Raw genomic sequence first — 24,766 nt, forward strand, 5'->3', positions numbered from 1 at the left:
CTCTAAGGAAGCAAAAATCCCCTGGAAGGCTCAGCTGGACGCTTCCAACACGTCCCCAGCTGAAATGTCGTGTCCCTGCCCATCAGGGCCAGCAGCAGAGGCTGGGATGGCCCCAGCAGTGCCCGTTCCCCTGTGCCCAGACTGAGCAACATTCCCAAGGGAAGGGCTGTGGGATAATGGGGCACTGCCTGAACACCGGCAGAAACCCCTGTGGGACAAAGTAAGAGCCACGGCCACTGGTTCTGCAAAATCCACAGATTCCACATTAAAAGAACTTTATTTTTGGAAGATTACTCTCATTTGTTTTCATTCTTTTGAAACCACATCATGTCAGTTGCACCAGGGTGGAACGGTACATCCTATGGAAACATGCCAGAGAGAGGCTGAATAAATAAAGCTACAAAGCCCAAGTTATGTACAAAGACCTCAGGCAAAGGTATTATGTTTACAAATCTATGTACAATAAAACAAATGTAAACAGTCAAATGCAGCAGAGGATGCACAGGAAGGAAGGACCATACAAACCCTAATGGCAAAGGGACAATCCCACCTCCACTGCTGGGCCAGTGGGGTTTTTTTTCTCAGCATTTGTAACTCAACCACCTGGGAGCTGCAGAGCCCCTGAACGACGACTGCTGAACCCTCAACTCCAGCCCTGGCTCCATTTGCTGGTTCAGTCTAAAAATCCACTGACTCTGAGGCACATGGACAGAGAAACCACACAGATGTGTTGCTCAAAAGACCCACAAGGTTCAGTGGCCCCGAACTGTCACAGCAGCCCTCAGGTGAGGCTGCACAGTCCAGTCCTACAGCACAGGGGTGGGGGCTCTTGGGGCCAGGGGGAGCAGCAGCTTCCTAAAGCTCCCATGGGGTCGCTGTGTGTGGGGTGAGGGACGGAGGCCGAGTCCAGCAGGGCCAGGGAGCTGTGGGGCAGCCCTGGGGACAGCTGAGGGCACAGCCCCGGGACACAGCCCTGCCCACCCCCTGCACCAGGGCAGGCAGAACAGCTCAGCCATGCCAGGCCCCTCTGGGGGGCAGGGATGGTCACAGAGCCTGGCTCTGGGTGTGCCCAGCTGTCCAGTGGGGATGGCATGGCCTGGCCAGGCTGGAGCTGCTCTGACTGCCCCTGAGACAGGACCTGGGGCCGGCTGCCAAGGGCAAATGGCCCCAGGGCCACCACTGGCCTGCCCAGGGCACTTCCACGAGGTCTGAGAGCAGCAGCTGCAGGGCCTGGCAGGGGACAGGGACAGGGGAGCCTGTGAGAGGAGCGGCCAGGGCTCTGCCAGACCTAAGTGAGAGGAGAGGGAAAGCCAAGGGGGCGAGGCTGGGCCTGTCCCCCAGGCAGAGCAGGACTCGGTGTCCCCAAGCACAGCAGGACTCTGTCCCCAAGCACAGCAGGACTCTGTCCCCAAGCACAGCAGAGGGTGGCAGCTCGTGGGGCCGGGGCAGAGAACGTCCACTACAGCGACAGCAGAAAACAAACTGTATTGACAGGACATGGAGGGCCGTGGGCTCGGGGTCTCCTCTCAGGGTCATGTTCCAGCGGGGTGGGAATGGGGAGGAATCAGGAGCAGTTCTTCTCGAGGCGGGCTGAGAAAAGCATCCAAGTCCAAGCCCCTGGGGGCTCATACGCTCAGGGGGAGCATTCCCGGCGCCGAGGACGGTCGGGAGCCCCCCAGGCCGGGGGGCCCCTGGTCAAAGCCATTCACTGCCCTGGGGACAAGAGAGAGCCCGTTAGGGGAGCAGCAGCCAGGACAGCACTGGAACCCTGACCCTGCTCCTCCCTCTCTCCTCCACGGCCGGCAGCAGGGCAGAGGGGCCCCAGCTCTGCTGCCAGCGCGGTGCCCGCCCCGGGGCCGGAGCTGGCACGGCCTGGCCGAGGTGACTGTCCCAGCAGGAGGAGTGGCCACAGAGCCTGAGCCCTCCGGGGCTCTCCGTGGGGCTGTGCGGGGTCAGGGCAGCCCTGGGGGCTGGCCCCAGCTGTGCCTTCCCTGGCACTCAGTGCCCTGTGCCCGGAGCCAAGGCACAGCCCCGTGTCCCTGTGCCCGGGAGGGGACACACACACACTCACACACTCACACACACACTCACACACACTCTCACACTCTCAGCAGTGTCACAGCCCAGCAGAGCTGGCTCTGTGCCCCCCCAGTCCCCACTGGGCTGCAGGGGATGTTCCTGGTGCCTGAACCCCAGGCTGCAGAGGCTCTCCATCCCCAGTGTCCTGCTGGAGCTGTGCAGCACCTGCCTTCCCAGAGGGGTGGGACAGGAGCCTGTGGCTCCTGCAGCTTTTCCGTGCTCTGACACGTCTCCTGCGAGGAGCTGCAGGCCCCAGCCAGCCAGGAGCAGCATTCCCTGCTGGAAATGTCCCTGCCGTGGTTCCTCAGGGATGGTTCTGACTGCCGGTCCCTGCAGTGCCACAGGCTTTGTGTCCATGTCCAAGCACTCTCTGCCCTGATTACTAATTTGGACTCATTAATCTGCATTTCAAGCTGTACTTTGTACTTAGCACCTCATGCCCAAGACTCTCTCAGCTCTAAGTATCCAGCAAATCCTCGGTGGAAGATTTTTCTGGAGCTGCCCAGCCTGGCCTGAAGGGGAAAAGGAGCTGGTAAAGCACAGCTGGAGACCTGGAACTGCACAGGAGCTCTGGAGCTGCCCCAGCTGGGCAGGGACAGTGACATGGAGCAGGGACACTGCTGTCCCTACCCACACTGTCCCCTCCCTGCTCTAGCCCTGGCCACCTCCCAGGCACCCGTGCCCTTGTTTGCTTTCCTGTCAGCCACAACCACGCCACATCAGCAGGTCAAGAACCACAAAATGCTGAGGGAAAAATCACAACCAGAGGGCAAACCCTCCACATGAACTCCACCCATGAAGCCACGCTTCCCCTGCATCCCTGCTGTGACCAGTTCCATCAGAAACATGCACTTATGGGAAGTGTTAAACAGATGAAGAAAGCAAGCAGCACTCAGGCTTATGCTGGCAACAGGTCACAGCAGCAGAGAGGTTTACCTCAAGTCAGGAGAAGGAGCAATTGCAGCCTCAGGCTTTGATCAGGGCCCATTAGTGTGGCACTCCCAACTACCTCGTGCAGTTAGCAGAGCCCCAGAGCTGCCCCGAGCCCCAGGTTACACCACATGCAGCCAATCAGTGCAAATGAATTCATTTACCCATGACCAAGGTGGGGAATATGACCTTCTCACGCCTAGTGGAGAGAAAGGGAAAGTTTATGCACACAAAAACGACATTCCTGAGCACAGCCCTTGAGGCAGCAGCTGGGCCAAGCAAAGGTGCTCAACCAGAGCTCAGCAAAGCCCTCCTGCCTGAGCTCTGCAGTGACACTGCTCTGCACGGGCAGTCCAGCACACACCTGAGCCACCACAGCTCCCCCTCTGCCAGGAAAACCCCTCAGTAACGTGGGCCAGGGACTGAAAAAACACCCAGATCTCCCAGCCTGGTGTATTCTGGTCAGGGCTGTGGGCAGCTCTGACTGCTGTGTGTGAGCTCAGGCACTTCCCACATCAAACTGCACCTCGTTTCATTAAAACAAAGCCCAAGGGGTTCATAAAACCAGCCAAGAATAAGCATCAGCTAGGAGGGCACTGGCAGTCAAGACTGCAGGAAGGGGAACAAGCACCTCAGGCTGGCTGTCCCAGTGCCAGGGCCCTGCAGAGCCCAGAGCAGTTTTGTTTCCTGGACAAAACTGGCATTACAACCAATTTTGTTTAACTGACATTAACAACCAATTAACAATAATTACAACAGCAAAATATGAGTACCCATCCTGAGGACCATCCTCAGGTGCTGTTCTGCCGTTCCTTGGCATGTGGACAGAACCTGCATGTTCCTGAAGGGACAGATCTGCAGGAAACTGATCTTACACCAGACACTGCTGGGTTTTTAACAAGCAGGTAAACCCTGACTGCCCCAGTTCTGCAGCCAAGCTTTGGTGCAAGCCCTGCTGTGCTCCAGGCCTCCCCTAAAGCAGTGCTGCCCTGCTGCCCTCTGAGAGCAGGGCCTTGACAACAGCTGGACACCTCAAATATTCCAATGAAATGGCAGAAGGAGCTGTAATGGCGTGGCTGAGTTCCCTCTGCCCAACCCAGCACTCAGCCACCAGCTGCTACTGGGGCAGTGGCTGCAGACTGGAGCAGGGCTGCACTCACACCTGGAGCAGAGTCACACCTGGAGCAGAGTCACACCTGGAGCAGGGTTACACTCACACCTGGAGTAGAGTCACACCTGGAGCAGGGTTACACTCACACCTGGAGCAGGGTTACACTCACACCTGGAGCAGAGTCACACCTGGAGCAGGGTTACACTCACACCTGGAGCAGGGTCACACCTGGGTTAGGGTTACACTCACACCTGGAGCAGAGTCACACCTGGAGCAGGGTTACACTCACACCTGGAGCAGAGTCACACCTGGAGCAGGGTTACACTCACACCTGGAGCAGAGTCACACTCACACCTGGAGCAGAGTCACACCTGGAGCAGGGTTACACTCACACCTGGAGCAGAGTCACACCTGGGTTAGGGTTACACTCACACCTGGAGCAGAGTCACACCTGGAGCAGGGTTACACTCACACCTGGAGCAGAGTCACACCTGGAGCAGAGTCACACCTGGAGCAGAGTCACACCTGGAGCAGGGTTACACTCACACCTGGAGCAGAGTCACACCTGGAGCAGGGTTACACTCACACCTGGGTTAGGGTTACACTCACACCTGGAGCAGGGTTACACTCACACCTGGAGCAGAGTCACACCTGGGTTAGGGTTACACTCACACCTGGAGCAGAGTCACACCTGGAGCAGGGTTACACTCACACCTGGAGCAGAGTCACACCTGGAGCAGGGTTACACTCACACCTGGAGCAGAGTCACACCTGGAGCAGGGTTACACTCACACCTGGGTTAGGGTTACACTCACACCTGGGTCAGGGTACCCTCCCAGCTGCCCCTGCCCCAGCACAGGCAGCACGGGCTGCCCTGGGCTGGCCCCCCTGCCAGGGCCAAGCCAGGCTTTCCACAGCAGCCCTGGAGCACAGCACGGGCACTGCCAGCCCCTCCTGGGCACAGAGTGCCTGAAGGGACAGCCTGGCAGCAGCACACGGCCGACAGGGGACAAGGACAGGACAGGGGGGCCGTGCAGCATCTCTGGCAACTTGCACACAAGCACGTGAACCACTTCCAGCCCTGCTCCTGCCCACTGCCACCCTCAGCTCTGCTGCAGCACTTCCTTCCGGGCTTGCTAAGCCTTCCTCAGCCCCAGGCTGCTCCTCCCTCCAGGCTCCAGCCCGGATAAGGAGTGTGACAGCAATCTGCATAATTAAAAGTGACCCCCACCCCGGAGAGCAATCAGCTTATTTGTCACACCACACCTCAACAGAGCCGTGCTGCCTGCTAAGAGCTGCCATCATCCCCCCCAGCACTTCTGGAACTGCAGGAGCACTGCAGCACACACAGCCCAAAAGGCTGATTTGCACATGACTTCAAGGCTCGGAATTCTTCCTTTCCAACAGCAGCAAACACCAGTGGCTCCAGAAGCCCTCGGTGCCAGCTTTTAAGGTGCAGCCTGCCCTGCTCCCCACACAGCCCCACTGAGGATGAATGTGGGGAGCTCAGCTGGCTGCTCTGGCACTTTCAGGTTGGAAACAACTCGTTTCATTCTCTAAAATAAACGTAGGCTTGAGGAAGAGCTGAATATCAGCATTAACTTGCACTGAGGATTAACACGAAGACAGGCAGGGAGCGTGGAGGCTCTTTGCCCTCAGCAGCACTGGAGGACTCTGTGCTTTCCACCCCTGCACAGCCACAGGGCCCTGTGCTGGGAGGAACTGGGGGAACCCTCCTGCAGGAGCACTGCCAGCATCCCAGAGGGAGCTGTGGCCACACCAGACACGCGGGTCCTGGCTCCCAGGACAGCAATCCCTGCCTCCGAGGCTGGCTCAGAGCAGGGAGGAGCCACAACTCCAGCAGCAGTGGTTCATCCCTCCTGTCCCGGAGGGGGTGTGAGCACCAGGGCTGCCTCCCTCGCAGGGAACACCCCTGCCTGCTCCACAAGGCAATCTCCAGCTGTGGTTCTGCACTTCCCCAGAGCACACCTGACACTGCTCTGCTCCTGAGATGCTCTCAGAGGGCTCGTTCCTCACTGCCTGGGGCTGCTTACAGCCACCAGGAGATCGGGCAGGGCTGGCACTGCCACCCCCACACCTGCTCTTGTCCGTGCTTCACAAAAATCCCCTGCAGCCCTTGCTCCACAGCTGTTCCTCCTGCAGGAGGAGAGCTGTGCTGGGCTAAGGATGAGCCCCAGAGGCCCCTCCCCGAGGGCACAGCTGTGCCCTGACTCACCCCTTGTCGAAGAAGGACGTGTGCCCCGGGTGTGGGTACTTTGTGCCGTTGCTGCTCATCACGGCGCTGCTGACGTTCCCTGAAATGTAGGATTTCCGTGATGCCTGGTCCTTTGCAAAATTCCTGCAAGCAGCTAATTTGGATTCTAAGGCCTGCGAAAGGGGAGGGAAAAACAGCATTAAAGAAGTGATACCATTAAGAGGAATTATTTTGCTGCTCATGAGCCCGAGATTGCCATGATAGGACTTCAGTGTGATCACCCTTGGCAAAAAAATGGGAACAAAGCTGTCATTTCCTCGTCACCCAGCCACAAAGGAAACACACAGATGCTGATGCAGACTGCCAGACATTACTCAGCTCCACGAGGGCTCAGACTCTAGAGCAGATGAACTCTGAAATAATTACCCAAGATAAGGAAGCCAAATCCTAGCAGAAGTTACCCAAACTTCTTGCTTCAGCAGCCGCCTTGAGCTAATCAGAACACTGAGAGCCTAAAGCAGAATCCTCAAGCTTTGAGAGGGGCTGTGCACATGGAAAGTTGTTTTTTTCACCAGGACAATGCCTCCTCGAATTTCTTCCTTAATCTTGGCTTGCAAAATAAAGTCAATTTCTAAAGCTTCATTGCCACCCTTCCAACCAGGCCTGGTGAGGTTTTTTTTCCCCCCCATGTAAAATGACAGTGACTCCTGGAAGGAGGAGCAACATCCTGATTCTCTCCTTTAGTCCAGAACATCACCTGCCCCTTCTGCCACCATCAGAGGCTGAATACCCACCTTATCCTGAATATCCACGTGCTGCAGCAGCAAATCCTCACTCATTACAGCCCCCTGTGCACGGGGGGGCCTTCAGCACATGGCAAATGCCTGCACTGGAGACTGAAATTCACCTCCCCAAATGTGGGGCTTGGTGCTGCTCTGCACAGAATATTCCATCACGAGGGCACTGACGTGCTGCCACAGGTAAGTGAGCTCCTGGGAGTCCCTGGAAGTTTATTTAGGGGTTATGGACTACACAGGCAGCTGTAGGTGTGTCACAGACTGTCCCCTGGCCACAGGCAGTGTGACCTGAGCCCTGTCTCAGCTGCAGGCAGGAAAGCAGAGGGGAAACTTCCTGCAGGCAGGCAGTGTAAAGCTTGGGGTGAGGCACAGCCAAACCCCGAAGAACCTGAGCACCCTCTAATTGCTCCCAGAGCAGTGCATGAGCTGGAGCCCTGTCTCAGGGCCAGCGTGGCTCAGGGCAGGCTGGCAGAGCAGCTTATTTGGCATTTCCTGTCCTGGCCAGTAATCACATGGGATTGTCACTAAGCTCCCCAAATCCCCTGCAGACTCTTACTCACAATGATCCCCTTTGAAACGTGTGGCTGCTAACCCCGAGCTGTCCTGCTGCCCTTTCCAAGCAGGGCTGAGCTCAGAGGGGAGCAGCCAGGCGATTTTTCACGTCCAGCTCTGCTACAACAACTGTCTGTCCTGCAGCTCCTGGCAGGCTCAGCGTGCTTGCACAGGCACAGGCAGCCACAGCTGCCCTGAGCTCCCTCACACACAAACCACGGCTCAGGGAGAAGCTCCTGGCAGCTCAAAAGTCATTTCTTCTTCCAAGGGGAGAGCCTGGGTCCTGAGGAGCACTGCAGCAGATGTTCAGAGCAGTTCTTCTCTGCTGGCAGTGTAATCCCTTTAAAGGCTCATGCATTTCACTTCCCCATCAACCACACACGGGAGCATTTGGCTTTCTCCTCATTTATTTTCTCACTTTCTTACCAAAGGTTTCCAGGCTGGTTTTTCTTTCAGTATCTGTGGCAGGTCTCAGTGGGTGAGGAGCTGTCCCACCCTGGCAGGGTGATCCCAGCTCCTCCTCTCCCAGCCTGAGCTCCAGCTCTGCAGCCTGGACAGAGGAAGCTGCAGGCCCAGTTAAGGTAAGAACACGCTGGCAGTGTCTAGCCTAGCACTTGAAAAATTTTTATTCCAAATATGAATTTCATCACCCCAAATGGGATTCAGAACCATAGGATGAGACTTTAAAAATAAAAATAATTTTAAAAAATAAAACATTATCAAATACTAAGCAGTGAATGGATGGTCTGGCAGCTCCAGAATGTACCCAGCAGGGGCCAAGGCTGTGCTGTGACTGAGCACAAGGACAGGAGCCCCAGGGAGAGCCCAGAGCACTCACCCCCACTTTGCGTAGCAGATCTCCCACAATGTTGAGTGCAGATATTCGAGCTGAAGGAGTGAGTGGGCTGGTACCAAACCCATTTGGTATAGCTGCAAACACAGACACATCTTATTACTTCACTCCTCCACAGTTCAGGTTTTCCAAAAATTTAAATAAATCAGCTTCTACATAAAAAAAAAAAAAAAAAAAACAAAAAAACCCAAACGTATCTACAATCTTGCTGCAGACATTTCATACAATTACCCACAGTAACTGCAGGATCACTAGCCAGGGAGAATGATAAAGCTTAATTCCTGCCCCCTGCCCTGGTTGCCATTCCCCCCCCAGGCAGAGTTCATGCACTCTCCATCTGCAAGGCTACTGACTGCAATCCATCTGATCAGCCAGAGCTCCCTTCCTCAGCTGAAACATCCAGGATTAATCCCTGTCATTGCCCAGAGCCCTCCAGATGGGAAAAGGGGCTGGACTAAGATCCCACTGCCCCACAGAGGAAACAGGACCCCCGAGAAGTCAGCGTGGTGATGGACCCCAAATTCCTGACCGTGCTCACCCACCACTGCTGCTGCATATTTCAGCAGAATTATCAGTCCCTGCACTTCCCTGCATTCCCAAATATCTTCAGGGCTCCACAGCAGAGTGCAAACCCCTAGGCAGTGCCTAAGCTTCCCTGTGCTCTGCCATGCTATTCACTCCTGAAATGCACCTACTGCTGCCCTGGGGTTCAAACACACCTCATGGAGGAGTGTGAGATCCACAGCCCCACGTCCACCTCGGGCTCCTTAAGGAGCATAACCAGACCCCATTCCTATGGATGGTACCTTTTGGGGAAGGAAAACTATTTTCTGATCCTTTTCCAACGGGTGTAGCTGGCAAGGAGAGAGAGGCCTGGACAGCTGAATCCATCTTCTCACAGTCCAGAGTGGGGGAGCTGGGCGCTGATTTCCGGGTCACCTCCTGCTGCCTTTCCCTCACAGCCAGCTCCTGCCGTAGGTCTGAGGGTTGAGAGAAGGGAAAAAAAACCCACAAAATCCCATATTAGTGATTGAGTCTCTCATAAACACTCTGCTCATTTGGGAGGGGCAGCAGCAGACACTTGCCAACAATCCTGGGTTAGTGCCTGCTGCTGCTTCCTGCAGCAGTGGGGACAGCCCTCAGAGCAGCCCCATCCCAGTATCCCATCATCCCATCCCATCATCCCATCCCAGTATCCCATCATCCCATCCCAGAGCAAACAGCCCTGCCTGCCCCACACAGCTCCCTGTCCCTGGGATGGGGGCAGCTGATTTGCCTCAGGATTTCTCCCCATTTGCAGTGTCACCAAAACTGCAGCTGGACACAAAGAGCTGCTGCTGCTGAGCCCAGCTCCTGCTCAAACACAGCTTGGAAAAACAGAGCAGTGACCTGTTCCTGTGTTTCCCATTCCCCACATTCTCCTCCCAGTTAATAATCCACACAAGCCAAAGGCAGTCCAAGGGTTGCATCCAGTTTCTTGATGCCCTGACAAGTAAAAGAGCAGATTGCAGGGCAGTCCAAAGGACGGGGAAAAGACTGGGCCTTAGAAAAGCCTGGCTTTACTCTCACCTCCTCCCCAGACTGGAGCTTATCCCTTCCCTTTCCACAGCTTTTTGCTACAAAGAACTCCCAGCACAGCCCAGCAATGGATCTCCCAAATCCTCAGAAAGATGCACACGGACATTACAAGTGAGTTGTTCCTTTTTGGGCAGAGCAAGTTCATTTTCACAGACCTCTTATTCCTTGCTTCAATCTGGTACAAAAGCAAAATTAACTGCACATCACAGCTTTTAAGCTGTAACAAATATTCAGAGCTGATTTTAGGTAAAACAGCAGAGCTCAAGTGAAAATCTGTCTGGCCTCCCAGAAGAGGATCTGAGGCTGTTCAATCAGAAATGTCATATTTGAGTTTGACAGTACCAGTTCTTTTAGAGGCTACTGTTCCTGCTTGCTGCCAGGGGGAATAACTCACAAATGCTAAAAATGTCCAAATGACTCATCTAAGAAACAAGATGTCTGTTTTGCTGATTGTTCCAGTGTTCTAGAAAACAGTCCCCTGGGTTTTGCTGGTTTTTCCAGTTTTCTTGCCCTAATCTCAAATTACAATACATATACTTCCTCAGAAAATTTCTTTCTTCATATTTATTTCAGAATCCCAGTGCTTCCAATAAAGCTCTTAATTTCTGGGGCACAAACTTGCTTCAAAAAGGTTCACAAAGGAAAACAGCAACAAAAAAATCCCAGCCTGCTGTCAGGTGTGATCTTGCACTCAGCTCCAGGCCTTAAATGAGGAAATATTTTAGAAAGCTTCATTTAGGGAACAAAGTTGCAAACCACCAACCTCTAAAGCCATTACTGGCTGGAACAGGCTTAGGAGCAGATCACCTCCACTGTTAGAGAAATCACTTAATAGCACCATTAAAAATGCTTCCCCAGCATCCTCAGTGTGAAACCCACTGGGGAATCCCCAACTCCTGATCTCATCCCAGAACACCATCCCAAACATCTCCCACAGGTCTAAACACAGCCTTTACCAGAACATCTTCAATTATATATTTAAGGCAATTTCCAAGGGGCTTAGAAGGAACACAGGAGAGATTTTTTTTTTAAGAGTTACTTGATCATTTATCTTGTATTTCCCTGTCATTTCCTCTGCTTTCCCTTCCTATAAACACACAGCAAGAGGAACTTCTGAAGCAACTTCCTCAATTCTCTTATATCTGTGGCACAGAGTATTTTTGTGTTAAAAATCCTGAATTCATCAATTATTAATTCTGCCCTAAATGAGGATATTTTTCTTTTTGGCTACGCTGGACATACAAAGAACACACTGTTAGTAAAACCAAAACCAGTTCAAGTCTCATCATGTGAGGCTTTCTAGAAACATGAGCTTTGCTGGCTGCACATCTCTTTTAGCAAACCAACCCTGCAGCAAGAGCCAGAACCAACCAGACCAGCCATACCTCTTGCTTCATCCTTTAATCTCTGTACAGAGACCAGCAATGACTCTTTGTCATCCAGTTCACTTTCTAAAAATGCATTTCTCTCAATAGCTTGGTTCAGCCTTTGCTCAAAGTCTTCCAATGAAACTATTGTTGCCCTAGAAACAAAATCCAGAATATTAGGTTCTTCAGCTCAGCCAGCATAAAAGCTTATTCAAAAGCATAACAGAAGGAAAATGTTAGCAGGGCTATGTTCAAGGTAAGCATTTGAAAGCCACGGAAATGCTTCTTAGAAAGGAGTAATCAAAGAAACAGGAGAAAAAGATGAGAAGAACACGATAGCATCTGGCTCTCAGAGATGTACCAAGGATGTGGGAAAAGAGCCAGCCCAGAGCTCCTTTTCCCCCAGGCCATGCAGTAATCAGTGCCCCAGCTCAGGTGGGGCTGTGCTCTCAGGGCTCTGCACAGGCACAGCCCAGCAAGGTGGGCAGCAGAGCCATTACCTAAGACCCAATTCCTCCCCAGACCAGTGTCAAATGTTAGCCATGAGCTTAAGAGCCTTGTGCAAACAGGGCTCAGCTCTCAGATCTTTTTTCCAGATGGCCAGAGGCTCATTCTGCTCTCCCTGAATCAATGGCAGAATTCCCACCCAGCAGAAGGGAAGCAGGACCTCCTCCCAGTCTGGGTGTTCCCAGCAGCAGCCTGCTCATTCCAGCCCTTGGAAAGGGCAGGACTGCTCCCTCCAGCTGCTCTGCAAGGCACCAGGAGACTCCTCTGGCCTGGCTGATCTAACAGGGACTATGGAAAGCAGGAGACTCTGACTTCAAAGGGGCTCTGAGGCAGCAGGACCACAGCTATCAGTCACTTAGCTGGGGGCACCAAGGGCAGGGCAGTGGCCTGGCTGGCTCTGGCCTTGCTCCTCACAGGAGCACCAGCCACACTGCCCCACTGCCCTTCCTGCTGCAACAGGAACCAGCTGATGATGAGGGGCAACTGCACTGCCCAAAGAGCCCAAAGTCTTGGGGGTGTTTGGGGTTTTTCTGATTGTTGCTTTCCCTTTAAGGAACAACGAAATGCTCGAGCTGAGTAGCAAAGAAAAGCTCTTTGTGGTGCAAACTTGGAGGGAAGAGGAGGGTTGCAGCCTTCACCTCTTGGCACGTTCCAGGTCATCGTTGGCCTGCTCCAGCTCCCTCACATATTTGTGCAGCTGATCTTTGATGGCCCTTGTCTGGCTCAGGTCATCCTCCAACAACGACACCTGCTTGTAACTCTGGGCGTACTGGTGCTCCAGTTTCTCCTGAAACAAAGAACAGGCAGATAAACATCAGCTCCTGGCACTGGCCAAGCCATCAGCACGAAAAGGGGACAAAAAGTGTCACTCTGTGTGCAGAATGCTGGTTTGGGACTGCTGGCAATTCACAGCAGAAACTGGAGAGAAGGAACACGCAGTGAGCATCAGAGCTGGCTGCAGTTCAGAATGGCAGCCAGCTCCCCGTGGCACAGCTGCCTCTCAGGGATCCATCCCTGCATCTGCTCCCCTCAGCCTGCACTGACAGCTGCTCCAGGAAGGCAGGGAGAAATCCAACTGCAGTGCCTCCCCCTCTATTGTAAATGCAGGTGAACCCGGTGGGAAGGAATGCTGATGTGTGACTCCAGCTCAGAAGGCTGAATGATTTCTTTATTATAACTATGCTAGAATACATTAATATACTATTTAAAGGAGATACTAACACTACAAACCTATTTTTCTAACTCCCATCTCTAACTCACAACTCGTGCCCCTCTCTTGAGTCCAGCCACAGGTGGGTTGGATTGGATTGGATTGGATTGGATTGGATTGGCCACCAGGCTCAAACAATCCTCACCAGAATCCAACCAAGCAATCACCCCAGGTAAACAATTCTCCAAGCACATTCCACATGGGAAAAACAAGGAGCAGAAATAGAAATTTTCTTTCTTCTCTCTGTGCACCTCTATGAAAAATCCTGAGAGAGAAATGTGCTTGCCACACCCCTCCGTGCTTCTGCCCTGGCAGCACCCACCCCGACAGCAAAAATTCTCTGATGTGTCCATTGGCAAAAATGGGCCACTGAAATCTGTCACAAAACCTCCAGGCCCACAGACTCATCCTCAACAGACTGAAGAATTCACTGCCAAAAATCCTCTGAGGTCCTACGGAGAAACTACTGAGCTCATAAAACACATCCCGACCCTGCAAGTACAGCTGGGACTGGAGACACAAAGCAATCCCACAAACCCTCCTTCCACTGAGTGAATTTCTAACCTCTGTCTTCACTAACTAAGCCAAGACTACCCAAAAATATGCTTTTGCAAGATTCCAAGAGAGGCAAGAACTTGTTAATGCAGAGGCATCAAGTGAGAGCTACCTCCAGCAATTCCTGGCTCCGCAGATACGGCTGTGAATGGACGTGGAGGCTCCCTGAAAGATGTGCACAAATCACCCATTTTCTGCTTTCTTTGGGGTCTCATAAAACCAAGGAGACCCTGAGGGCAACAAGACTGGTTTGCAAAGAAAGGTGACAAGGCAGTGGCCTGACAAAACCCCTTGTGTTGTGCCCTGTTGCTATGCTGACGTTCCCTGTGGAACAAATAAAGCTCCTCCTTGGCACAGCCTGGGGAATTCAAAGCAGCACAAACTCCAGGATGAAGTTTCATGATGTCAACAAGAAAAATTCTGCCAGAAATGTCCCTGGCTTTATTTGGATGCTTCAGTGTGGATCTTAACCAGACAACTCCTTTTTTATTTGGATATTCAGTGCCCAAGATCAGCCCTGAAGACCCAAAAAGAGATCCAAGACGTGGCTGAAAGGAAAAGCAACACCACCACAGAGAAAACCTACCTTTAATGTTTCCACTTCATATTTCAGTCTTTGGTTATCTGCTTGCAAATCTCTGTTCCTCTGCTCAGCTTGCACTAGCTGTGCCTCCAACTCAGCCTCTAACTCCCTGCTTCCCTCCTGGAACTCAGCCAGCTCTTCACGGGCCTCCTGGAAGCTGCAAGGAGAGGATTGCATCAGTGGGAAAGCCAGCATCTCCCACGTTAAAACAAAACCTGCAGCTCTTCGAAAATAAAAAGCTGAAAACCAGGAGTTTTAAAGCACTTAAGTGTCATCCATAGACCTCTAAGGGGGAAAAGGAGAATGGGAAAATAGAGAAATTACATTAAACGAAGCTATTGAAGGAAATTAATTCCCTTACAACAAACCCAGCAGCCACCTTGAATGCCTGTGTGGAATCAAAGCTATTTACAGGATTCAAGGGAGCCTGAGAAGCACTTTGTGCTCCATTAGCTTTCAGTGCTGGCAGACTTTATGGAACAGACAATGAATTAAGCAAACATTTAACCAGATTTTGGTCAGCAATTGAAGAGAGAACAACAGTTTCTGCATCTCTGCACTAGCTGGAAAATTAAAGTTTGTAAAAATCATGCAGAGTCAGGAGGGCAGGACATCCCTACCTCATACCACTGCGAGTTATTCAATACCAGAAGTAGCCACCCCACATACTTTGCTTATTAAATTTGCATCTTTACCACACGTAATAGCTCAGCCCTGAGCAAGCAGCAGAGAAAACCACCGAGGCTTTGGGCAACAACACATCCCGTGGTGCCTCAGATGGAATTTCTGACACACAAGAGCAGCTTAGGGCTCTCCACAGGGACAGGCCCCTCCACATTCCCAACACGTCCCTCCCAAAAAACCCCACACCAAACAAAAACAACCACTTGGACCTTGGGCTCTTTGGCCTTGACAGGGATTTAATTCCCAAAAAAACCTCAGCCCAGCCCCCAGTCCCTCCAGCTGCAGAGCACTGCTGCAGAGAGCAGCTTCTCCTGGCACTTTTGGTAACAAAGCCCTGTGTCCCCTTGGAGATGCAAACCACAGGTACAGGCAGGACCAGGAGCTATGAAACACTGGAATAAAATGCAGCAGACACCAAATCAGGCACTTTTCATACCAGTAATTCCACTACAAGAAGCTTGAGGGAACAGGAAAGATACAAGGCAAGCCCAAAGGCGCCTTCTTATGATAAAACATCAAGATACCACTCAAGGCAGCACTTTAATTACACAAAGGTGCACACGATCATAAAAAGGCTCTGCTCTTGCTCAAACATGCTCAAAACATAGCCTGCAGTTCTTGGCATGGTGACACTGGGCAAGAAACACTCAGCTCCCACAGAGATGGAAATTTTAAAGCTGGAAATCCTTTCCAGAGAATTCTCTTCTCACAGGTTTTCTCTAAGTGTCTAATAAGCATCTTGGTGTGGCCTTGCAGAGGAATAAATTAAACAGCCATCATTAAGATCCAAATTCTGATCATTAAGAACCAAATTCAGCTTGCAAATCCACAATACCTTTGCTTGTACTTCAAGGAAAGCTCTTTCCAATATGCAGTTTCCTCCTTTGGACTCGAAAAAGTAGGGATTTCTTCACTGTCCATGATCAACACGACCTGCAGGACACAAACACAGGGATTCCCTCAGGATAAACCTGGGCACAGCACCCCAAAACCTCTGCTCAATCCTGGGTGTGCCACGGCACCAGGACTTGGCACCCACAGCCAGGATGTCAAGAGTCCCTCGCAGGGCTCACCCAGCACCCAGACCTGCCCCAAGGAGCCCCAGGATCTTACCCAGCCTCTGCAAGGGCTTGTGGAGCAGCCTGAAACGAGAGCAGACGTTCTGGTTGTGTTTTGTAGCTGCCACCAAAACTCCAGGGGTGCCACAAGCCCACTCAGGCCCACAGCTGGTAATACACTCAAATTTACAGCTCCCACTTCCCACTTTACTTCATTAAATGCTTTGAAGAGATTTTGCCTCCTGCCACCACACAGTGACTGCACTACAGCTGCTTTTAGAGCTGCAAAGGAGAGCAGTGAAGGGGATGAACACTCCAAGCGAGGTAAGCACAAACAGCTCCGTGTGGAGATCAAAACTCAACTTATTCTTCCTGCAGCAAGTCCTGGCTAATTCCTACTTGTGTCACATGCAGGGGACAGGAATTACCCACGTAGTTCTGCTGCCCTAGACAGCCACAAGGAAGATGAGCCTGTCCCATAAATGACATGCTCACGTCACAGAGGAGTGTTCCCAGCCTGGAGGTGCTCACAGCAGTTTCCCACACCAAGGCACTGCAGATCCCCTCTCTGTGAGGATCCTGCTTTCTTGGAGGAAAAATCCCCAGCACAAGAAACAGAACCCAACATACCTTTGGTATGGTTTTATATGGTCTAGGGGACACAAGACATCAGCACACACCAGGTCTCAGGGGTGATGAAGGAGATAAAATACAGAGCAGGACCAGGAGAATGCTCAGACCCCAGTGAGGAGATGCACCACTGCTGAGCCCTCCCCCAGCAATCCCACAGCTCTTTAAGGCTTTTTTTTTTTTTCCCTCATAAAGCCTCAAATTGTGTCCTTAGCACCCTGAAAAAGAACGGGGTGAAGCCAAGCTCCCCTGTGCTCCAAGCAGAGGCTGTGAACAACGCCTGCACCGAGCCCATTGATCAGAAGAGCTGACCTACAAGTCCTGACTCTAACAGCCATCACTTCCCAGCCAACTGTGTCCCTTCAGGCTAAAATTGTCACACTAATGTGTTCTGTATCTCAGTGACCCACATTTTTGTCACCTAAAAGTGGGCCAGAACAATCCCATGCTTTCATCAGAGGGCAGCCAGGCCAAACACAGCGAGGCAGAGCTGGCACATTGGCTCTCCAGCTGAGCCTGCAGCTGCCACAAGCCAAGAGCAAATTGATCCAGAGAGGGCCAAGCACCTCAAAACCACCTCAGATCTCACACTGTGTTTATTTAACTGCACAGCTTTACTGCAGGAGCAAACGTGTCATGGCTCAGGAGAACGGATGGTGTTTCCTTTCCTGCACTGAGAAAATGAGAAGTACCTGTGGAGCCATTCCCATCACAAATTTCAGACTGGATTGTCTTTGGGAGTACTTGCATCAGCTGTTACCAAGGCAGCTCAGCCACTCCACAGGGACAAATCCCAAGTCCTGTGCAGAACCTGTGGATGTGGAGCTCTGCATTCCTGCCCCAACTGCTGCAGTTCCATGATGGGAGCAGACACCTGACACAGCTCAGGTGTGTCCAGCAGCTCCTGGACAGTGATTCCCACTGCCAGGACCAGGCACTGCTGGGTGCCATCCATAGCACCTGTCAAGCACTGATCCACCCCTTCCACAAATCCTCCAACCTTTCCCTGACCGGCTCTAAACCGGCACACCGGAGAGGCTCAGACCAGCAGGGAGCAATTCATCCCAGAATAAAGCAGATAAAGCACAACAGAGGCTCAGCTCCCACAGCCCCAGAGGAGCTGGGCTCAAAAGGTGAGCAGCCAAGCGGGCTGTCAGTAAAACTCAGGATGTGGCTAGAAAAAACCTCGTAGGAGGAAGCGTCTTACATCATTTCCTAGAAGGAGCTGAGATAAGGCACAAGACTCCTTCCTGTCTGCTCACACGGGGCACACCCTTGGAAATCAACATCTGAGGGATCCCTGCAAGCACAGCAGCCTGAGCAAGTCCAGGAAGGGCTGCCTGGGGCTCCCAAGGACAGGAGGTGTGTGTTTGCCCCCCGCTCCTTGTCCAGCACCTTTTCCTTCCACACACTGGAGGGAGGAGATTCAGCCCAGCGCTGCCGCAGGCCCTGGGCAGGGATTCTTCCTTCCCAACCCACCCAGATCTTCTCCAACTCTCTCATCCTGCTTGGTGAAGGGGGTGGTAGGTGATGATTGCCCCTGCTCCACGTGTCCCACCATCCCTAATGCCATCAGCAGGGGTTTGGGATCTGCTGACTGCTCTGCATAAAGCCCTGCTGCAGATGCCAACGCCAGCGTGCACTGCTGAGCTCCAGCACCCACATCCCTCTTTTTGTCACTTGTATTCCCATGAGGGGCAGGACAAAGGGATTAGGGCACACAGAGACCCTGCAAACACACTGCTTCACAGCCAAAATATCAACCTGGGAGCTGGGAGATGCTGACACTTCCAACCTGCTCCCAGCACGCACGTGGCCATGAGAAAATCCTTCACTCCGCCAGCCTCTGCCCATTCCCTCAGAATGACGGCACAAAAACATGGATTGTGCAAGCAGAGAGCAAATCCCAGGAGTTATCAGAACACAACCAGACAGCTCCACACATCTCATGTGTGGGAGAGCGGATGCCCACGGAATACCAAGAGTTTAACAAAAACTGCTTTGCCTCAGCCTGCTGCCTGTTGTCCTGGCCCTGGGAATTCTGTCAGGAGCTGAGAACCAGCACGGCCAGTCCTTCCTATTCAGGGCTTCTTTGCTTACGTGGCACTTGCAGAATCCAGCCTTTGACAAACAACACTGAGGCTTTCAGGGAGCAGACAAGACAATGCAGCGGCGTCTTCCAGGGAAAATGAGAGCAGGCTTATGCTGCTGCCCACTCAAATTCATTCCAACACAGCTTAGCATTCACACAGTGCCCTGGGAAAACACAGCTCGGTGGGCACAGCTCCAGCTCCAAAGCTGCTCCCAGACAAGAACTACCTTCAAAACACCGGGGCTCCTTTCAAGCCCCCCCGACAAAGTTAGCAGGACCCAGCAACTCTCCACTGTGAAAAGGAAAGAACTTCTCCACGCTGCAATGACTCTAAAAAAACCACAGTGTGGAGGTTAAGAACTTGTCTAAATCCAGAGGGGTTTGTACAGGACAATCTGTTTTCCCACCTCGAAAGCATCTTTAAAACGAGAGGAGCAGCATCCTCCGGATAGCACGAGAGCCAGAGGCTCAAGAATGCACCAGAAGTAACCAAGCTAACATGCAGACAGGACTTTTCAAGTGATTTAAGGAATCTTGCACACAAGGCCAACCCCAAACCTCTCTGGAGCCACCTTCCAGCTAAGCCACGAAAGCACAAACACAGCTTGAAGTGTAACACAGTACCTTAAACAAGCTTCCCAGGCTCTCCATGTGACAGGAGACTGCAGCGAAGCTTGGGATGAAATCTAAGACCAAAACACTCAGCCTGAAATCCAACACGACTCTCAGCTGGGACCCACCCCTTCCCACAGCGGGGAATCCACTCCTCCCTGCTCTCCAAGTCACTCAGCCCCTCACACGTCACGGCAGGGATGGCTTTGAGCACTGCAATTCACCCCAGATGTACCTGCAGCATCTCAAGTGGCTGCAGAAAGAATTCCTCCTGATTTTAATTGCCTCACACTCTCCCATTTAAAAACAGCTCATAAATCCTGCCATATGAAGAGAATTAATATTATTTGATCTTCATGAACATTTTTCTGCACATTTTTCTGCTTTCTTCCTCACAACCCCCTTTGCCCAATATTTTCAGACACTAAAGATGAAAAATTGAGCAGAAGCAAAGCAAGGCCACTCAAACAGGACCAACCACAGGGCTGAACTCCCCCAGCCACGCTTGGCTGGTCCCCCCTCCCTTCAAGGCACCACAAATGTCCACTGACCTTTGGAATTAAACAAGCAACCAGCTCACGTAGGACTTGATCAAGAAGTTCTGCCAAGCTCACATGTGGCCTTCAGGTCTCGAGATAACAACCCACTCTGGCTATCACAGAATGTCCCAGTGCCTGTTGGCTGCCAGCCCCCCCTTCTCGGAGGCAATGACGCCGTCACAGAGTGCTGGCACCATCCAGAGCTGCCACGCACAGCAGCAAGGACTGTCCACAACCAGCTCTTCTTCTTCCTCTTCCCCCTTTTTGCTGATTCACGGGCAGAAAAGCAGAAGAAATCCTGGTTTTGTCATTCTTCACCTTCTCAAACCACGAGGACCAACGGGTAACCTCCAGCTCCTGAAGCTCTTTAATTTCTCCCCGCAAACCCAACCAAAGCAAGGTGACTGGAGCACTTCAGCCAAAACTCAGAGCAAACGTGCACTGCCTTATTGGAAGATGGAAAACAAACAAGCAGGAGGCACAGATCAGATGTCACCAATCAATCTGGGCTTGTTTTGCCCGTGCTGGAATGGGAGCTGCCGGATTTCCATACGCGCCTGGACGCGTGCCTGCATCCATCGCTGCGATGAAACTGAACCTCTGGGAAGTGAACCCTCTCCTGCAGTTCTATTTTTGAACTGAATGTTCTCGAGTGAACCACAACAAATGCCTCCTTCTCTCTTACAACAGCAGCACGGGAGCTTTCAGGAAGAGGAGAAAGTCACCGAGCACAGCGTCAGCACAACGCTCCTTGCTCTGCTGCAATAATAAATCCTGCATTTCCAATTTGGGCAGCACAGGAGGCAGGAGATAACCAACCCTACCTGCAGGAACTTGGTGCCAAATTCAGAAAAGCCTTTAAGATAAACCAAGCACCACGCAGCAAAGCCTTGTTATCTCAACAGCCTCATTAATCAAATATAACATGTCTGCTCTACACCACATGGCCAAGACTCATCTGTCTGGTGAATATTTGATATCCAGTCACAGGAAAACCCTTGAAGAGTGAGCCAGCACTGGGTTAGAAGCCTTGAAACCAGAAGAAATGCACTGATGCAAAAAAAGCTTCTTCTCAGAAATCAACCTGTGACTACAAAAAATATCAGAATTTTGTAATAAAAAACATTTATTGCTTTCACAAACACGGGAAGCTTCAGGCATTTATTTGACTGCTGTTCCTTCCCAAGTAACCTCACTGAAGGGAGTAAAAAAGCAGAGCTCCTGCTGCAGGTTCAGTACCTGCAGAGGTGAAGGAAAGGCTCCTGGGGGTGTGCATGTCCCAGAACACCCTGGCCTGGGCACGGGGACAATTTACTCCCAGCTCCATACCCAGGAACTGCAGAGGGATGAATCCACACAGGCAGGAGCAAACAGCAATTTACTCCCAGCTCCATACCCAGGAACTGCAGAGGGATGAATCCACACAGGCAGGAGCAAACAGCAAACTGAGAAGGCAATTCAGCCTGTGGAAAGGAGGCTTGTCCCTGCCTCAGTCTCTGCTCCCTCCTCGGCAGGCTGGCGAGGCGTGGCGGGCAGCAGGAGCTCTGATCCTCACCCACAGCAGGCTGCCAGGACCTGAACCCCTCTGGGGCTCACCCAGCCACCTCCACCTGCTCCAGCTCTGCTGCTTTCCCTTTAAACCGTGAGGAATGCCAGGGCATCCCAGGCAGCAGCAGTGGTTCACCCGGGAGGCTGTGGCACACAGCCTGCACCAGGGACAGCTCCAGGTCCCCTGGGACACCCCAGCAGCCCAAACCATCCCGATGGCAACATCTCCTGGGAGGGCAGTGGCCAGAGGGTGACATGCTTCTGGACACCACCCAGTGTCCAAGGAATTCCAAGGGGAAAGCACTCAGCACGGATTTCTGCCAAAAGGACTGAATTCTGTTGCTTCTACAGCTCTGAAGTTCTACCAGTGCTGGGGGGGGGGGGGGGGTTAAATGGATTTGAAAAATATCCCCCAAAATGGATCACAGAGCAGCTCCCAGCAGAGAGGGGCTCTGAACAGAATATTAACAGAATATTAACAGAATATTAACAGAATATTAACAGAATATTAACAGAATATTAACAGAATATTAACAGAATATTAACAGAATATTAACAGAAACCCCCCAATCTCTGTGTTGATCAGGAGAAGGAACCAGCACAACCTTCCACTGAGCTCTGGGCACAGAAGAGCCCTTGAGGGGCACAAGCACATCATGAAAAATCTGCTCTGATGGGTCTGGCTTTGCCCTGGGGGTCAGGGCAGCACAGCAGAGCAGGCACTTTGTGAACACACTCCCCACTTTATCTTGATTCTGTTTGTGGTGTCACAAACATCAAGGGCTGCAAAAATACCATTTCCCTTCTGCAGTCAGACTTTCCTGGCACCTGAAAAAAACAACTTTAATGGACTGAGGGCATAAACTGTGCTTTGTTGCTGTGCTTCTTGGCAGTCTGCTGCCAGCAGCATCTCCAGAGACAAGATTCCTTGTGACACCAAGGTCACAGACATCATCAGTCTCGTGCTTTCTCTCCACTTTCCTATTTTCCTTTCTCTTCTCTGTCCTTCTCCAGCAAACACGGAATTATCTTGCGTATCTGCAAACTCTGAAGAATCAGGGGGAAAAAAGGGAGGGTTTTCCCCTGAAGAGGAAGGAAAGCGACTCAAACACTGCCCCTGAACACTTCCTTCACTTCTGGCACTCCCAGTGACAACTTTAATTAAATTATTAAACCTTCCCACCAGGGCTCTGCCTCCACATATACAACAATACAGAAATGCAGAGCCCAGCCAGGAAACAGGACAGGGGATCTCTTCTAGGGCAGACCTAACACTACTAATCCCAGATCCACACTCTTTACCCACCTCTGCCACAGCCTGTGCAGCCACAGTGAACTGGCACCATCAACCAGCCTGTCTGTGCAGTCACACTGCAAACACATCAAACTGGCATTTAAATAAATAAATATAGAAGCACAGAATCATTCAGGTTGGAAAAGACCTCTGAGATCATCAAGTCAACCTCTGACTAATCACCACCTTGTCAAGCAGACCAGGGCACTGAGTGCCACATCCAGGAGCTCCTTGAACACCTCCAGGGATGGAAGGGGACTCCACCACCTTCCTGGGCAGCCCCTTCCAAAATACCTAAAAGCTTCCCAGTCTCTTTTCTGCCTTGGGACAGCTTCTTCCTCTTACAGTTACTGACATCTCTAACAAAACACTGACCTTGGAAAGGCCACCAGGTCTCAGCAGGAACAGTTCCTTCCTCAACAAGGAATTGTTTCTTGGGTGGGAGTTGGAAAAAAAAATGTAAAGGAAGAAAAAAAAATTTCTGAAGTATCCAAGGAACTCTTCTACAGCAGTTTCGGGTATTGAACCACCTCTCAGGCAAGAAATGCCACAGGCATCCAAACATGCCCTCCTCCCCTGCACTTGTGAGCAAGTCAAGGCAGGGGGGAGAGAGAAGCCCTGAGTCACTCCCAGCGCAGAGCAGGCTGTGGGAGGGAGAGCACAGCCGGGAAGGAGAGGGGTGTGCCGCTGGGAAAGCACAGCTCCACAGCCCTGCTCCTCCAGGAAGGACAGGGATGTGGGAAGGAGAGCACAGCTCCACAGCCCTGCTCCTCCCGGGAAGGACAGGGATGTACTGGTGGGAGAGCACAGCTCCACAGCCCTGCTCCTCCTGGAAAGGACAGGGATGTGCTGCTGGGAAAGCACAGCTCCACAGCCCTGCTCCTCCTGGAAAGGACAGGGATGTGGGAGGGAGAGCACAGCTCCACAGCCCTGCTCCTCCCGGGAAGGACAGGGATGTGCCGCTGGGATCGCTGGGCTGGCTAGGCAGTGTCGCTGCTCTCCTCCCAGCGCATCCTTCCCGCACGTCTGCTGCAATTCGGGTCACGCTCATCACCCGCGAGGGCACGGGCTGCTCGGGCTGGGCACGTCCAGACACAGCGCACAGGGCTCTCAGGGAGGGCAACCGCCCCGGAGAGAAACCCTGGCGGAATTACCGAGGGAATTACCGAGGGAATTACTGACAAAGCCCAGCGGGACCGCAGAGGGACAGCGCAGGACAGGACCTGAGAGCAGCGAGCCCAAGCTGGGAGCAAACAGCCCTCGTCACCCAGCAGGGCACCGAGCTCCACCGGCCTGTCCCTCAACTCCCCCAGGGGTGATGACTCCACCGCCTCCTCCCTCCAGCACCCAAGCACCAATTCCGGGAGGAATTTCCTCCTGAAAAAAAAGACGCTGCGCCCCGGGCAGAGCACCGACCGGGGATTTTACGACAACACACGCGGGCCACGCGCCCAGCTCCCTGCCAGTGACGGGAAAACGCCCGCGCTGGCGGCCGAGGCCGGCGGAGCGGCGGGCAGGGCCCGGGCAGCGCCGAGCCCCGGCGCGGCCCCGCTGAGGGCGGCGGGGACCGGCCAGGGCGGCGGCCGAGCGGGGCCGCGCCGTGACCGACAGCGCCCGCGGCCAATGGGAGGCGGCGGCGCCGCGCCCGCAGCCAATGGCGCGGCTCGGGGGCGGGCCCTGCCCCGTTGTCAATTTCCAGCCAATGGCGGCGCGGAGCGGGGCCCGCAGCGCCCCCGGCCCCGTCCGCGCCCGCCCCGCGCCCCCCGCCCGCCGCGCCGGGCCCGGCTCGCTGGGGCCACCCGGGGACCCCCGCGCCGGCCCCGGCCCCGCCGCTCACCGGAGCGCATCCCCTGCCACAGCCGCCGCAGCGCGCGCCCGCCGGGGCCGCCTCATCCGGGGACTGGGGGGCGAGGCCGGCGCGTGACGCAAGACCCGGCGGGGCGGGGCGCTGTCGTCACGCGAGGGGCGGGGC

The 24,766-nt window shown here is 53.1% G+C and overlaps 1 protein-coding gene across 6 annotated transcripts; it reads right to left on the minus strand.

Annotated features, from left to right (window-relative positions):
- Positions 1-240: 240 nt before the first annotated feature.
- Positions 241-24,725, minus strand: NDEL1 (nudE neurodevelopment protein 1 like 1). Of its 6 annotated transcripts, XM_053960074.1 has the most exons (10): positions 16,135-16,155; positions 15,857-15,954; positions 14,341-14,494; positions 12,628-12,776; positions 11,501-11,637; positions 9,344-9,517; positions 8,523-8,614; positions 6,357-6,508; positions 3,174-3,208; positions 1,628-1,713 (listed from the first exon to the last, which is right to left on the minus strand). In XM_053960074.1, exons 2-10 carry the CDS (start codon positions 15,940-15,942, stop codon positions 1,706-1,708), a joined length of 987 nt encoding a protein of 328 aa, XP_053816049.1. In that variant the 5' UTR covers positions 15,943-15,954; positions 16,135-16,155; the 3' UTR covers positions 1,628-1,705. The 6 variants fall into 6 exon arrangements, with proteins under 6 accessions (XP_053816052.1, XP_053816050.1, XP_053816053.1 ...); XM_053960077.1 differs by lacking the exons at positions 3,174-3,208; positions 16,135-16,155 and adding an exon at positions 24,632-24,725 and having other exon boundaries at positions 241-1,713; XM_053960075.1 differs by lacking the exons at positions 3,174-3,208; positions 16,135-16,155 and adding an exon at positions 23,170-23,807 and having other exon boundaries at positions 241-1,713.
- Between the last annotated feature and the right edge of the window lie 41 nt (positions 24,726-24,766).

The sequence above is a fragment of the Vidua chalybeata genome, chromosome 19 (assembly GCF_026979565.1).
Source record: "Vidua chalybeata isolate OUT-0048 chromosome 19, bVidCha1 merged haplotype, whole genome shotgun sequence".
NCBI lineage: Eukaryota > Metazoa > Chordata > Aves > Passeriformes > Viduidae > Vidua > Vidua chalybeata.

Bases quoted from the DNA above. Each gene is read 5' to 3' on its own strand.
- NDEL1 (XM_053960076.1), bottom strand. From the start codon at position 19,452: ATGGAGAGCCTGGGAAGCTTGTTTAAG. The intron at 12,777-14,340 runs GTAGGTTTTCTC...TCTTTGTTTCAG, and splicing joins ATGAAGTGGAAACATTAAAG to GAGAAACTGGAGCACCAGTA. The intron at 6,509-8,522 runs GTGAGTGCTCTG...CCCCTTTCGCAG, and splicing joins ATCTGCTACGCAAAGTGGGG to GCCTTAGAATCCAAATTAGC.